This window comes from Scatophagus argus, chromosome 11 (assembly GCF_020382885.2).
Source record: "Scatophagus argus isolate fScaArg1 chromosome 11, fScaArg1.pri, whole genome shotgun sequence".
In the NCBI taxonomy this organism is placed as follows: domain Eukaryota; kingdom Metazoa; phylum Chordata; class Actinopteri; family Scatophagidae; genus Scatophagus; species Scatophagus argus.
The window spans coordinates 13,320,954-13,333,386 of record NC_058503.1 but is presented as its reverse complement, the minus strand read 5'-3'; the positions used below and the strand labels follow the sequence as shown (position 1 = coordinate 13,333,386).

Below are 12,433 nucleotides of genomic sequence, written 5' to 3'. Positions count from 1 at the left end.
CTCGTTGGAACAGCTTGCCAAAGTTTAACAGATAAAAGCCTTTAGAAATCCATGCAATCATTAAATCAGAGTTTGTGAGACCTTGTTTGCAGAAGTCCTCATCTTGTGAGGGAGTGGGGGGGGGGACTTTCATTTTCAGGTGCATTTGCAGGTTGCTGTGAGTAGGCACTTATGTCACACCGCTTTGAGTGATGATGTCTCGAGTAGACACAAATGAGTTCTCAGTTTATGTCCTCTGAGCAGAGAGAAAGATCAGCCTCATTCTCCTGATTCTCTGGTAAAGCAACCCCCCAATGTCTACATTGTCCTCATCTCCCTCCTGTCTTACTCACCTTCATCCCCCTTCTTCCTCCTTACATACACTTGAATGGATCCTTAGCTCTAACACAGTAATTTTTCACAAATGTTTGATGAGCCATAGTGAAGGGAAATGGGACGATCACATGATCAGGCTCAGTTTCAAAAGTCTGGCAAATGCCATCTGACAGCCTAACCTTGATATTGTTGCTGTTGGTGGTTTTCTGTCAGTATCTATCAGAAGATGTCTTTTGCCTCCTTTCCTCACCTTTCTTTTCCTCTAACACATTTTGTGGTTCCTCTGTTTTCTTTTCATCAGACTTCTATCCCTTTACTTGCATTTTCTGTCTTCGCCTATCTTGTATTTCCCCACCTGGCTCCCCTCTCTGTACCGTCTTTGGCAAGAAGTCATACCTTCCTCTGTTGAAAAATGGAAAATCAGGACAGATTATCCTTAATAATGTGGTCATTACCCCCACTGTCCATTTCAGAGCTCTGTGAGAAACAGAAGGACCAAGGGGAAATGGCATCTCTGCATGTGTGCGTTCTCAACCTGACAGCCAAGCCAGCGCTGTGGTTTTAACCATAGTTCACTATTTTTTCACTGCTATTCTCACTTTTATGGATAATGATTTTCTGGCAATCATGTCAGTTCTCCTGCTTGTTTGGAGAGGATTCTCGAAAATGATTTTTTTTTGTTGAGGAATGGAGTCAGCTGCATCCATTTAAGTGTTTGTTTCTCCAGAGCAAGCACGCGCCAAGCCGCCACCGCCCTTCATCTAGCCTCTGCCAAGCGTAATCTGTTAAAGCCACGGTGAGAGGGCTGAGGGGGAGAATTAAATGACTATAACGCACCAGGAATGTGGGCCATTCATCCTCAATAGACAGCAGTATGTTATTTCTCCCTGACAATTTGCAGATGCTTTTAGAAGTGACTGCAGCTCTCTTCTATCAAGGGGAGCGGGATACAGAAGGCAGACGGATTAGTCTCCTCTAAGGTTGTTTGAATGTTTCTACTTTCAAGAGTCGTGCTGCTGAGAGGGAGAGATATGCAAGAAGGCTCCTCTGTGTGGTAGATTCTGTCCCTCTGACTGGGTCACAGCTGTGCCAAAAGCCCAGTTCATGTGGTTAGGCTTTACATGGGATGAGAAGTCTCTGGTAGTCCAAGGCTGCCTCATTAACCCTCTTTTCGTTTTCATCCTGTCCCCCCCCCCCCTCCTTTCCATTCTCTCCGGCTTTCTTCACTGTCACTCCCACCTTTCCTTATGTCCTCCCACTGCCTCCCCTCTCTGCGTGTCCTCGCTCCTCTTTAAACCTTTGAACAAGAGAAGCTGAACTGATTTCCTGCCAAACGTCTGCTAGTGGCTATTGTGTGTGCCACCACAGAGTGAAGGGCTTCCTGGGCTTTTGAGTGTGTCACTACAGCACACAGCAGCAGCAGCATTATTGTTTTTACTCCTTACCCTGCATGCCAGCCATTTTAGAGCACTTATTTATATGTCGTTCGTACTTATTTTTATTCCTTTGTGCCTCGAAGCTACTTGGGTATTGAACAGAAGCCATTTACAAGTTTAATATTGTGAAATTACGGTATATATATATATATATATATGTTTAAGAGACATTTGCCCTGGAGTGCCTAAAACCCTCTAAGCTGCTCTAAAAGCATCGTATTAAGTGGCTCATTGCTTTTATTAAACAGTGATGAAAAAGAATTTCTGTTGACTTAAATTGAAAAATTGAAATGACTGTGTTTTTTTCCCCACCAAGCTCTTGAGGTGGAGGTTGGAGTGGGACTGATGTTTAGTTTTTGAATTGTGCAACGTGGGGTGGCCCATCGACGCAGTATGGTCGGAAGGAGGATGTGGGAAACGTTTGGGAAGTTAAGATGCAACCACAAGCAACAGAATCCTCAAACCACTCGGTTCTGATATACAGAAAGTTATGGTTTTTGTTTGGAGGATTCATATTTTTTAAAAAAACAAAACAAAACAAAAAAACAGCCCACACTGTTTATCAGCTAGTCTGGACTATAGCCATCTTTTTTTAATGAACATTTTTAATCTTGGTTATTCCTTTTGCTATGCATTCAGAGCTCAAATTCTTAACTGCTGAAGATTCAGAGGTTAGTCTTAGTGTGCCCCCCCATCTACATTTAAAATCTTTACTGGCTGTGCCCCCCAGAGACCCCAAATGTTCTTATTTATTAATTTCTTCCATCTCAGACTGTGACAAGTATCCCTCATTTAGCTGGTCCTGCATGGCAGAGTTGTTGTTAAGCAGCAATCTACGCCTGAGCTCGTGCAGTCTGAGAGGACCCAAGTGACGTTTGGACGCTCCTGAAATGTGCAATAAGCAGTTAGTTGCCAACTGTGTACTGGTCCACTGGGCTTTACAGTTGAGTGAGCTTCACTGACGGGAGTTTTTAACACAAATGCAGAAACTTAGCTTCAATTTTGTATGGTTTAAATCTAAACTTTTAACCCTGCTAACACTACTGTTGTGGACCCTTCGACCGGTCAGCGTTGGGCTTCGCCGGGAGTGTGTAGCATGCAGTCAGTTCACGCTGTCCTGACTGTGAAAGTTGTTACGGTGACTTTTCCCGAAAGGAGTTTTAATTGGAGAACTCACCTGTGCGTTCGTTTTCCTTACTCCTGTCAGGTTAGCCCTTTGCTAACTACAGAAGCCGTTTCCTGTCGGCCACATTTCCCAACATCTGCTCTGACTGTTGTTATTCGCTCGCATCTTTTCACCACAAGCTGACAGCAAAGCAAAACAAAACAGTGCCAGTTATTTTATCAGACATGTTCTCAATTTATATTTGGAGCGTACCGGACTGTTAAATCAGATCCACAGTGGCTTGGTTATGGTTGGCTAGTCTGTTTTGTTCTCTCTGCAGTATTCTTTGAGGAGTACAAACACTGACTACTTGTTTCCATTCAGGCCAAGTCCACAATGTATATCAGTGTTGATGTCCAGTTGGACTTTATCTTTTGTGTTGTTTTTAAATGCAACAGAAGACACAAGACAATGCGGACGTCCATCTTTTTCAGGTTCTTTGAAGTCGAGCTGGAAATTCTGTATAAAGTTTTTAGGTTTTTATTTGCGGTGACAAAATCAAATTCTCTGTAACGTGGTTTGTTGTTTTACCCCTGTATAACCATTTTCACACAACTAGGTTTTGTTCATGTATACCGGTAGTTATTTACTACCTTTAGAATTTATACGGAAACGTTGCTGACAGTCTTATGCACAAGCAGTCTTATCAATTTATTATTGGAAGTAAGAAAAAATCTTCTTCGCAGCATACTGGTTTCCATTCATTTCCATCTAGCAAGAAAATTCGAGAGGTCACAGTGAACATCACGAGTGAACATCACGTCTGCTGTTATATTTGTAGTTGTTGCGTCATTGTTGGTAATGCAAACCAAACTTTGCAAATCGGTGTACTGCATTACCATGCAACGATGACATTAACTCTGACAACAATTGAAGGAGACGTGATGTTTAAAATGATCTGGCTGGAAAGTTTGGGGAGAGAATTTAAAAGTCTAATACACGCGTGCTGTTAAAAGAAGCAATGATGTAGGATAAAGCAAATAAAACGCTTCACATGCCATTTTTCTGTTTCCTTTCGTCTTGTTTCTCATGTGTTTTTAGATGTCCTAACTGATACTGCTATCCAGAAAGAATGAAAGTAAATACGCTGGAAGTCTTTCAGTGTCAGTCAATGACTCTTTTTACAGGACATGTGGGAATTGAGTGGCAGATTTTTGCTGGGCTCAAACCTTTGACACTTCAATCACCTAATGACGAGACCTTTCTGCACCTAACTGCCCATCCAATAACTACTTATCTTCTAACTGCTCTCCTACGTCTTCAGGAGTACGGAGCTCATACGCCAGTCAACACAGCCAGCTGGGCCAGGACTTAAGATCAGCCATATCCCCGGACCGCCACATTGCGCCAATCTACGAGGATCGGACGTACCAGGGCCCGTTGTACCGCAGCCCCAGCCACACCCAGCAGGGCACCCTCTACAGGAGCACCTCAGGTTGGTCCCACATTTTTATATGGTAACACCCATGCAGTGATGATGTTAAACCACCTACAAAGGACACGACATCGTTTTTACACGATGTCCAAGACGCATTCGTGCCCATGTGTTTTCCTCTCATCTCCAAGCTGTCACCTTTACAGAGATATCAAATGCAAAGTTTGTGTCTGAAATTGCATATAAAATAAATACACCTGCTATTGTTTATGTGTTTTTCTATCAACAGAAACAATTTGAGGGGAAAGTGAAACATTTTAAGTGTTACCTTTTTATGTCACTGTGGTGTTGGAAAGGTGTGCAAACCAACTATTGTAGGTCTGAAGTGGTACCAGATGAACAGTATACTGATGATTGTCAGTATACTGTTTATTAGGATGTTTTTTTATCTAATTTTTTACAGTGTCTTCTTGAGACTAAAAACTTTTGAGAATTAATTTTGCATCTCTATTTTTTTTATTTTGCAGTCATTAAAAAAGAAACACTGTCTGATTCCACTGTCCCATACCTTCTCCACAGTATATATATATATATATATATATATATATATATATATATACACACACACACACACACACACACACACACACTGTGTATTTATATATAAATTATAGATTTTTTTTTTTCCGGGGTGAAATATAGCATCAGTTCTGTCAACACTGACAAAAGGCGAACTCAATGTGATTTTACCTGCTAGATTGTTGCCACAACATGTGATTGGAACAAGACGGCCACAGAAGTGACGGTACAACAAGGCCAAAAGGAAACAATATGATTTCGAAAAATAATCCCACTGAATATTTTTTTTATTTTATGCATTTATTTATTTATCGGCTGTTAGTGCTGCAGTTAACTCGATTTTGATCTTCTGTTTGTCATCAGTACGCGAGGATATCAGCTTGTCATTAGCATGTACTGGATTTTGTTTCCTGTTGCGCCCAGCAAGCTCAACGGACCAAATTGTGTTTGGTTTTCTTTTTTTCCTTAATTTTCTCTTCTTCTTTTATGCTCTCTGTATATATCTTCATGGAGTGGAGTGACGCGGGTCAAGATTAACACTATTCTTTTTCCTCTGATAACATTTTCATTTCAAGGAGACGCAGAGCGCTTTGTTTTTCTCGTCTATTACAGATGCTGCCTTTGTCCTCAAATCTCTTGTCTTTTCAATTTCATCTGGGGCCCCTTGACTCTTGGAGAACACAGTTTTTCTGTCGATTTGTCCTTTAGCGCTACGCATGTTATATCTTTCTCTATGCTTTTTTCTTCTCTCTTTCTATTTTTCTCTCTTTGTGTCGCCCTCTCCTTCCCTTCCCTCCCTCCACCGTCAGGCAGAAAGGGTGAGACATAAGTTAATAGGCAGGTACTGATATGTCATCCTGCCACAAAGGAGTCTATTACCCGTGTGTCACACTCAGAATGAGAAGAAGGATGGCGGGGCCAGCGGACGGCTTGGTTACCCACATCCACAGCCTGCTCTCTTCCAGCTCTCCTGATGTTGGCATTCTCATCTCATCTTCCCTCCTGCCTCAGATACACATGCTTAGCTTTTCTCCAACACACAGTGGCACACATACGCACGGTCCTTGACACACCTGAGATCTGCTTACACCGATAAGTTCACTAATAAATGCTAGTGAGGCTGTGAAGAAGCCCCTAGACAAGTCAATCTGATGTGTTTATGCCAGCTGTATTGTGAAAAGGCAAGTGGGGCGGAACAGGACTGGGTGTTCAGTGTGGACTTTTTGCAAGAGCTACGGTACCTCGTTAGAAAGATCCAGTTTGATCCCAGCTTATTCTTTGCTATGTTTTAAAATGAAATTATAAATGGGCCATTTTTTTCCCCATGCGTTCCTTGACATTTTCTGGAAGTTTGCGCTACATCTTTTTGTGCAAGTGGGAGATATTTTATGTTAAATAGAATTATTGATCCTTAGCTGATAAGATGAGGAGTGGAATCCAAGTAGTTCTGGTAAAATTGCAAAGCAACACTACGTTCATATTATCCAGCCTTTGAGTGTTTATGGCTCTGCCAGGTTACATTTTGGGAGATAACCATATTGCAGGATGGCACTGCTCAACATAGAAGTGCACTGATGTGAGAAATTGTGTTTTTGGAGCAGCACCACAAGTTGACGTCTTGGTTTCTGGGAGGAGGGAGTTTGGGAGCGCACATGCCCAGTTGCCTCCCGTTGGAAGTCTGATAGGGATCTGACCAGTGCAGCAGTCACGCTGGCACACATCACGTGGCTCTGGTGAGAAGGAGGGCTGAACGCAACCCGCTTGTTTATGCAGTGCTGTGTTTGTGACCCATTGTATTCGAAAACTAGGTCATAATATCACTTGGAGCGAATGAAAAGAGGAAAGATGACTGAAGCGAGATGCTATCGGGCTGACTATTGGACCTTGTCTGGAAGGATGACTTCTCTGCATGCTTGTGATGCTTCCGCTTTACGAGTGTATCTCTGACTGTGTTTGGACCTGGTCATGGTTTACCACTGCCTTTCCGCTGTGTTTGGCAAAGTTAGCCTCAGAGTACAATGGCACAAAATACCGAAAGGGCAGCGAGGAAAGGATTTGTGGATCGTCAAACAGGTTGAGGCTTCCTGTCCTCTTTGAAAACCAGCAGGATCCCTCTGCTTAAACACCATCTTGTAAAACCAAAACAACAGGAGGACTTCTGCTTTGTAGAACCATGGAAGCCGCGTTTTACCCTAATCATTAACTGGTTCCAGATTTTAGTACTTGCTGAGTCTGCCGGAACGACCGCATGTTTTTATTTTCAGCTTGTTTTAAAGTTGTATGCTGCTGGCGTGCAATTCTCCGAGTTTAGCTGGAAAGGTCTGAGCGCTGCTAATCTCCACTCACACACCTGGCTTCGTCAGCTCGCATGTGTGTGTGTTGTTTTTTTTCTCTCTGTCTTTAAACTTTCTGTCTTAAGGTTTTGTTTGTTTTTGTGCCCCTCAGGTGTTGGGAGTCTCCAGCGGACACCCAGCCAGCGCAGTGCCATGATCTACCAAAGAAACAACTATGCTCTCAACACAGCAGCCACCTACGCTGATCCGTATCGCTCGGCACAGTACCGGCCCTCTGATCCCAACTACACTCGCCAGGCTGTTGTCATGGATGACGGCGCCACTCGCTCACCCTCCATAGACAGCATTCAGAAGGATCCCAGGTAAGTGCTGTTGATGTTTTGCTGTAATGCTGTGTTTGCATGTGATTAGTAGCTGGGGACCAGTTATCCACTGGGACTGCTTTATGCTTACTTGGAATCCCTGTTCTGTTAGGTCAACACTGGTCTCTTCTTACTATCCAAACAGGCAGGCCCCTGGGTAGTCACATGCAGTTCCACCCTTTAAGCTGGCTCTGCTATTCCTGGCCACTTAACAATAGAGTCTCACATACACTTAAGTGCTTACGTCTGGTCTTGTCGCATACAGACGTGTGTGTGTGTGTGTGTGGGTTGCCCTCCTCAGTAAACCCCTGACCTTGCACATTGGGAGCTTTTCTTTAACCTGTATATGTTGGTAGTGTAGCTACTTGAAGTGAAGTGCACCAGAGGGACCACCATGCCCTAGCAAGTGTGTTAAGAAAAAAAAATCCTCAAGAATATTTGACAGGACTTCTGTCCAGGGAAATCCACCACTGTATTTTTCATAATCAAGACAAAGCAGCAGTTTGATGAGGTTTTGCTGCACGTAACGCACACTCAGTGAGGTAACAGCATATCTGCCGCAACTCAAGCACCAGTAATCTCATCTTGTTTCTGATACACGTATGTAGCTGCAGAAGACAAAAGAAATTTTATTACGTAACATGCCAGTGGAGTAGATAGACAGATAGATAGATAGATACTTTATTGATCCCGAGGGAAATTCAGGCATCCAAACAACGAGTATTTTTGTTATTGAGTGTTAAAAGTTGTCTGTAAGTAGATTGTAAGAGCCCTCAAGAGCAGGTACATTCCTCACTTTGTGTACTGTATACAGAAATGCAGTAATCCAACTGTGACCAGAGCGGATTGTTATATCGAATCGGATGTGAATGTAATTTCCTGGGCTTATCAATTTGCCCTGAGGTGCTGAAGTATTCATTTTGAGGGAAACTGTGCGTTTGTATTTTAAGGAGGCAACTTTTTCCTGCCTCAGTCATCGTGTTGATGCCTTTGCACCCCACCTGTAATTGCAGGGAGTTTGCATGGCGTGACCCAGAGCTAACGGAGGTGATCCACATGCTGCAGCACCATTTCCCCTCAGTGCAGGCCAACGCAGCCGCCTACCTGCAGCACCTGTGCTTTGGAGATAACCGAGTTAAGGCAGAGGTGGGTATAGCATTGTGTCGCTGTATCTCATTAGAGTAACTTTGTCAGCATCTGCACTCAGCCAACCTTCTGATTATTATGAAGCTAATGTTTATTACAATCTGGGTTTTGTTTTGGAGGCTCCAGCCATTTGTAATATTGCACTCGAATGCAGCAACATCGCTTTAAAAATGGAAGAGAAAACAACAGCACGATTAAAATTGCAGCCCGATCTATCATTGTACGCGTCCTTCAGAGTCTACAGACCAGCATCCTGGTTTCCGTGTGATTTTGTTCTGTCCACGATGAGTTTTCCAGCACACTGAGACAGTAGCAACACCATGGCTCACTTTTAGGTTTTACCTCCCAATTAAGTCACAAGTAATCCGACAAATCTTCGGGCTAATCTCTCTCTTGCATGTAGCGTGAAAGGGCTTATTTTTAGTGCTTTTGCCTCATTAGAAGACTTGAGAAATTACATTGGTGAGTCAATGTCATCATATCCATGAGTGCGGATAGCAGAATTCTACAAATACCACGAGTGTGTTCAGAGCTGCACACACTGGCTCAGCAGACTCTTCACAGAGATGAAATCTGCAGAAGATTTCACAGACACAAAGACACATTAACACAAAGCAGCCTACAGTAACGGTATAGTAAAATAAATAAAAAGACGCACAGGAGCCCGTCACTCCACTTTTTTTTACTTTCAGGTATTAAAGGTCAAGTTTGTACTTTCTTACCATAGTGCATTTTGGTGAAAGAAGTTGAGTTTTGATAAGAAGACAGAGAAACACTCTCCATATCATCAGATATGAAGAATGTTTCTTTTTTTAAAAAAATAAATAATTCTCAGATGCCAAATGTCAGCATATCACACAGTGACTGATACCACACAATAACTCACGGGAAGCTTATTTTGATAGAAATGTTTTGTTTTTTTCTGTGTCCTTCATTCTTTTTTGAGATGAAAATGTAAATTTCGTCTACCATCTCTTGTGTTAAGGTTGTTTTTTTTTTCTGTGGTCATAGATTAGCATTACTGTTCCCAATAATTTTTATCTGTTATGAATACATTTTATTTGTGTAGATTCTCTGGTCACATGAATAAATGCATGATTTTTCACTCCACGAAATATAAGCCGAAATAAAATGCTGTCAGTGGTCAGAAACATTTTCCAACCTGATAATGGCGTGTGCTCTCATTCGCATTACTCACAGGTGTGTCGACTGGGTGGAATTAAACATCTGGTGGACCTACTAGACCACAAGGTCCTTGAGGTCCAGAAGAACTCGTGTGGAGCTCTTAGGAACCTTGTTTATGGCAAATCTGTGGATGACAACAAGATTGCTGTGAGAAATGCAGGAGGTATTCCCGCTCTACTCCGCCTGCTGAGAAAGACTGTAGATGCGGAAGTGCGGGAACTCGTCACCGGTAAGTCGGCCTTTGTTTGCCCCTGGGGCTGGTGGAGCCCAAAAACCGAACAATAAGAGAGAGAGTGAATGCTAGGATGCATCAGGTGGACGCACTGCCAGATGTTTTGTGTTTACAGCTTGTTTCTGCCCACAAGCAGCCAAAAAATTTTAATCTATTAATGTACTAGTCATTCTAGCACTATTGCCATCTAGCACAGTCAATATTGATATAACCCCCCCGGGCCTATGTCCACTGACACCAGATCCTTCTGTGATCTTAACGTGAGGTTACAGTATGACAAGAACTATGCCTACGGTGCTGAATTATTTACCTGACAAACCTTGGGCTGTTTTAGGAGAGATGGTTTCAGCACAGTGTTGGTTTGGTTGCTCAAGATTCTTTGATGTGGTCCCTGAATGTAGCTCATGCTTTTCTGGTGTTGCACTTACTGGTTAAAGGTACTCCAGAACTGTACAAGATTAAGAGTGAATTAAGATCCTCTGACTAAACAATTAAACAGACTGCTCGCCGTGGCCTGTCCTAATATTATGATTGTCGCGGAAACTGAGTCACAGAAGCTTTTCCTTGGATCACCGCTACTGCTGTCACTACTGCTTATGATATGTGCAAGGAAATGAAACCACACTTCCACAGCAGTCATATGCAGAGAAATATAGCTCGTTGTCTGCTTATTAGTCTCCTCCTCTCTGCATTGGAGAGTGTGTTGTCAAAGCTGTGGTATAAATCCATGCTGTTCAGGATCAGGGTGGAGCCCTACAGAATAAGCAAGCCAAGACTTTTGGCTCCCAGGTGGCTGAGTCAGCTGTTTGAGCCCGACTCCAGCCCAGCTCTAACATGTTCTCGGGTTACAGTCCAATAGCCCCCCGCCCCCCAAAGGAAAACAATACAGTCGGAGTACTAGTACAACACTGTGGCATTTGTGTATTGTCTGGGAGGAGATTGTCTTTAGTTTCCCATTTCAATTAAGTATCTGTTTACTTGGCTTAGCAAATGCTAAAAGAGAAAATAATCAACGTTCTGAAAGAGCAAAATTTGCCTCTGCTCATATTTAAGCACACAGCAGTTAATGGCTGAAAACCACTAAGAGGTCTTCCTCTGCCCCCTTCATTCAAATTTAAAAATGTTTTACAGACCTGCGTAACCTAATCAGAGTAAGCAAATTCAATGTGAGCTCCCTTTTTAAGTTTTTTCTCTTTCATGTACTAGTCTGAGAGCCTGCTGTAGCTAATTGGCAGTGCAGGCCCCAGGATGTGGAGCAATTAGAAAAGGTCAGCAGTGCTGCATCACCTCTGGTTAATTACAGCTGATGAGAACAATCCACATAAAGAGCTTTCAGCCGGATGACAAAGGCATCCCACACCAGAGCTTTAAGTGGTGCACACAAATCATTCATTCACCAGTAGTCCATTTCAACTTATACAGCACTGACATGTGGGCAGTATTATACATAAATGAGTTATAATGTCTCCAAAAGCAGCATCGGTGTAGCACCAAAGCCAGTCAGGTGTCAGCTTGAGAAGCCTTCGAGGCTCCCATTGTGTCTGTAGTTCTTTGTACACTCCATTGGGAAGTCCAGGTGTTCAGAACAGACAGCCCCCCTGCCATTCCACACACACACACACACACACACACACACACACACACACACACACACACATGTCAGAGGTCATGTTGTGCTGAAGTGACGTCAGCTCTGTCCCCAAACAGCCCCTCAGATCAAAGGGCCAAGCATCACAGCATGGCCATTAGCTCCATATACCGTGGACACCTTAAACTGCCACTCACACACACACACAGACACGCATGCACAAAAGCGTTGTTGATGTGTGTGATGTTAAATTGCCCCCTGTAATCTCTGCTAAGAGCCTGTTGGTTGTCCATAGTACAGATTAATGTATTTAGATGATTCTTTGTTCTTGCAGAGAAAGATTGTTGGTTGATCAGTCATTCATCTCTGTTCCAAAGTCTGGATCTTGTCTGGTTAAGTGTGTTTGTACTTAATCCAGTTCTTTACGTCTTCTTCCTCTACTGTTAAACCTGTCTGCTACTGTATTATACTGCAGACATACTACCGTTTCGGCAATTGTAATTATTTTGGGTTCTTTCACTCACTACAACTAACAAACGTCTCATTCTAGTGCACAGATTTCGCGTTTCAGCGAGCGTATTTATGCATCTGATGGCATTTAGGAACATTTAAAATTCAATTGCATATGAGATTTGCTGCACTTTAACAAAATGGCACCTCTTTAAGATTAAAACCAGATATCTAAACCTGCTATCTATTCAACTATTTTCCAGTTTGTCAGATTTACTCTACTTTTAAAATAATTTTTTTTTCCTA

The 12,433-nt window shown here is 42.7% G+C and overlaps 1 protein-coding gene across 4 annotated transcripts in view; it reads left to right on the top strand.

Annotated features, from left to right (window-relative positions):
- pkp4 (plakophilin 4) overlaps positions 1-12,433 on the top strand; it is a 73,427-nt gene that overhangs the window by 47,874 nt on the left and 13,120 nt on the right. For all 4 annotated transcript variants that reach the window (XM_046404073.1, XM_046404072.1, XM_046404071.1 and 1 more), the window contains 4 exons: positions 4,181-4,351; positions 7,316-7,526; positions 8,540-8,672; positions 9,873-10,086. In XM_046404073.1, coding sequence (XP_046260029.1) covers positions 4,181-4,351; positions 7,316-7,526; positions 8,540-8,672; positions 9,873-10,086 — 729 coding nt within the window. The remainder of the gene's footprint in view (positions 1-4,180; positions 4,352-7,315; positions 7,527-8,539; positions 8,673-9,872; positions 10,087-12,433) is intronic.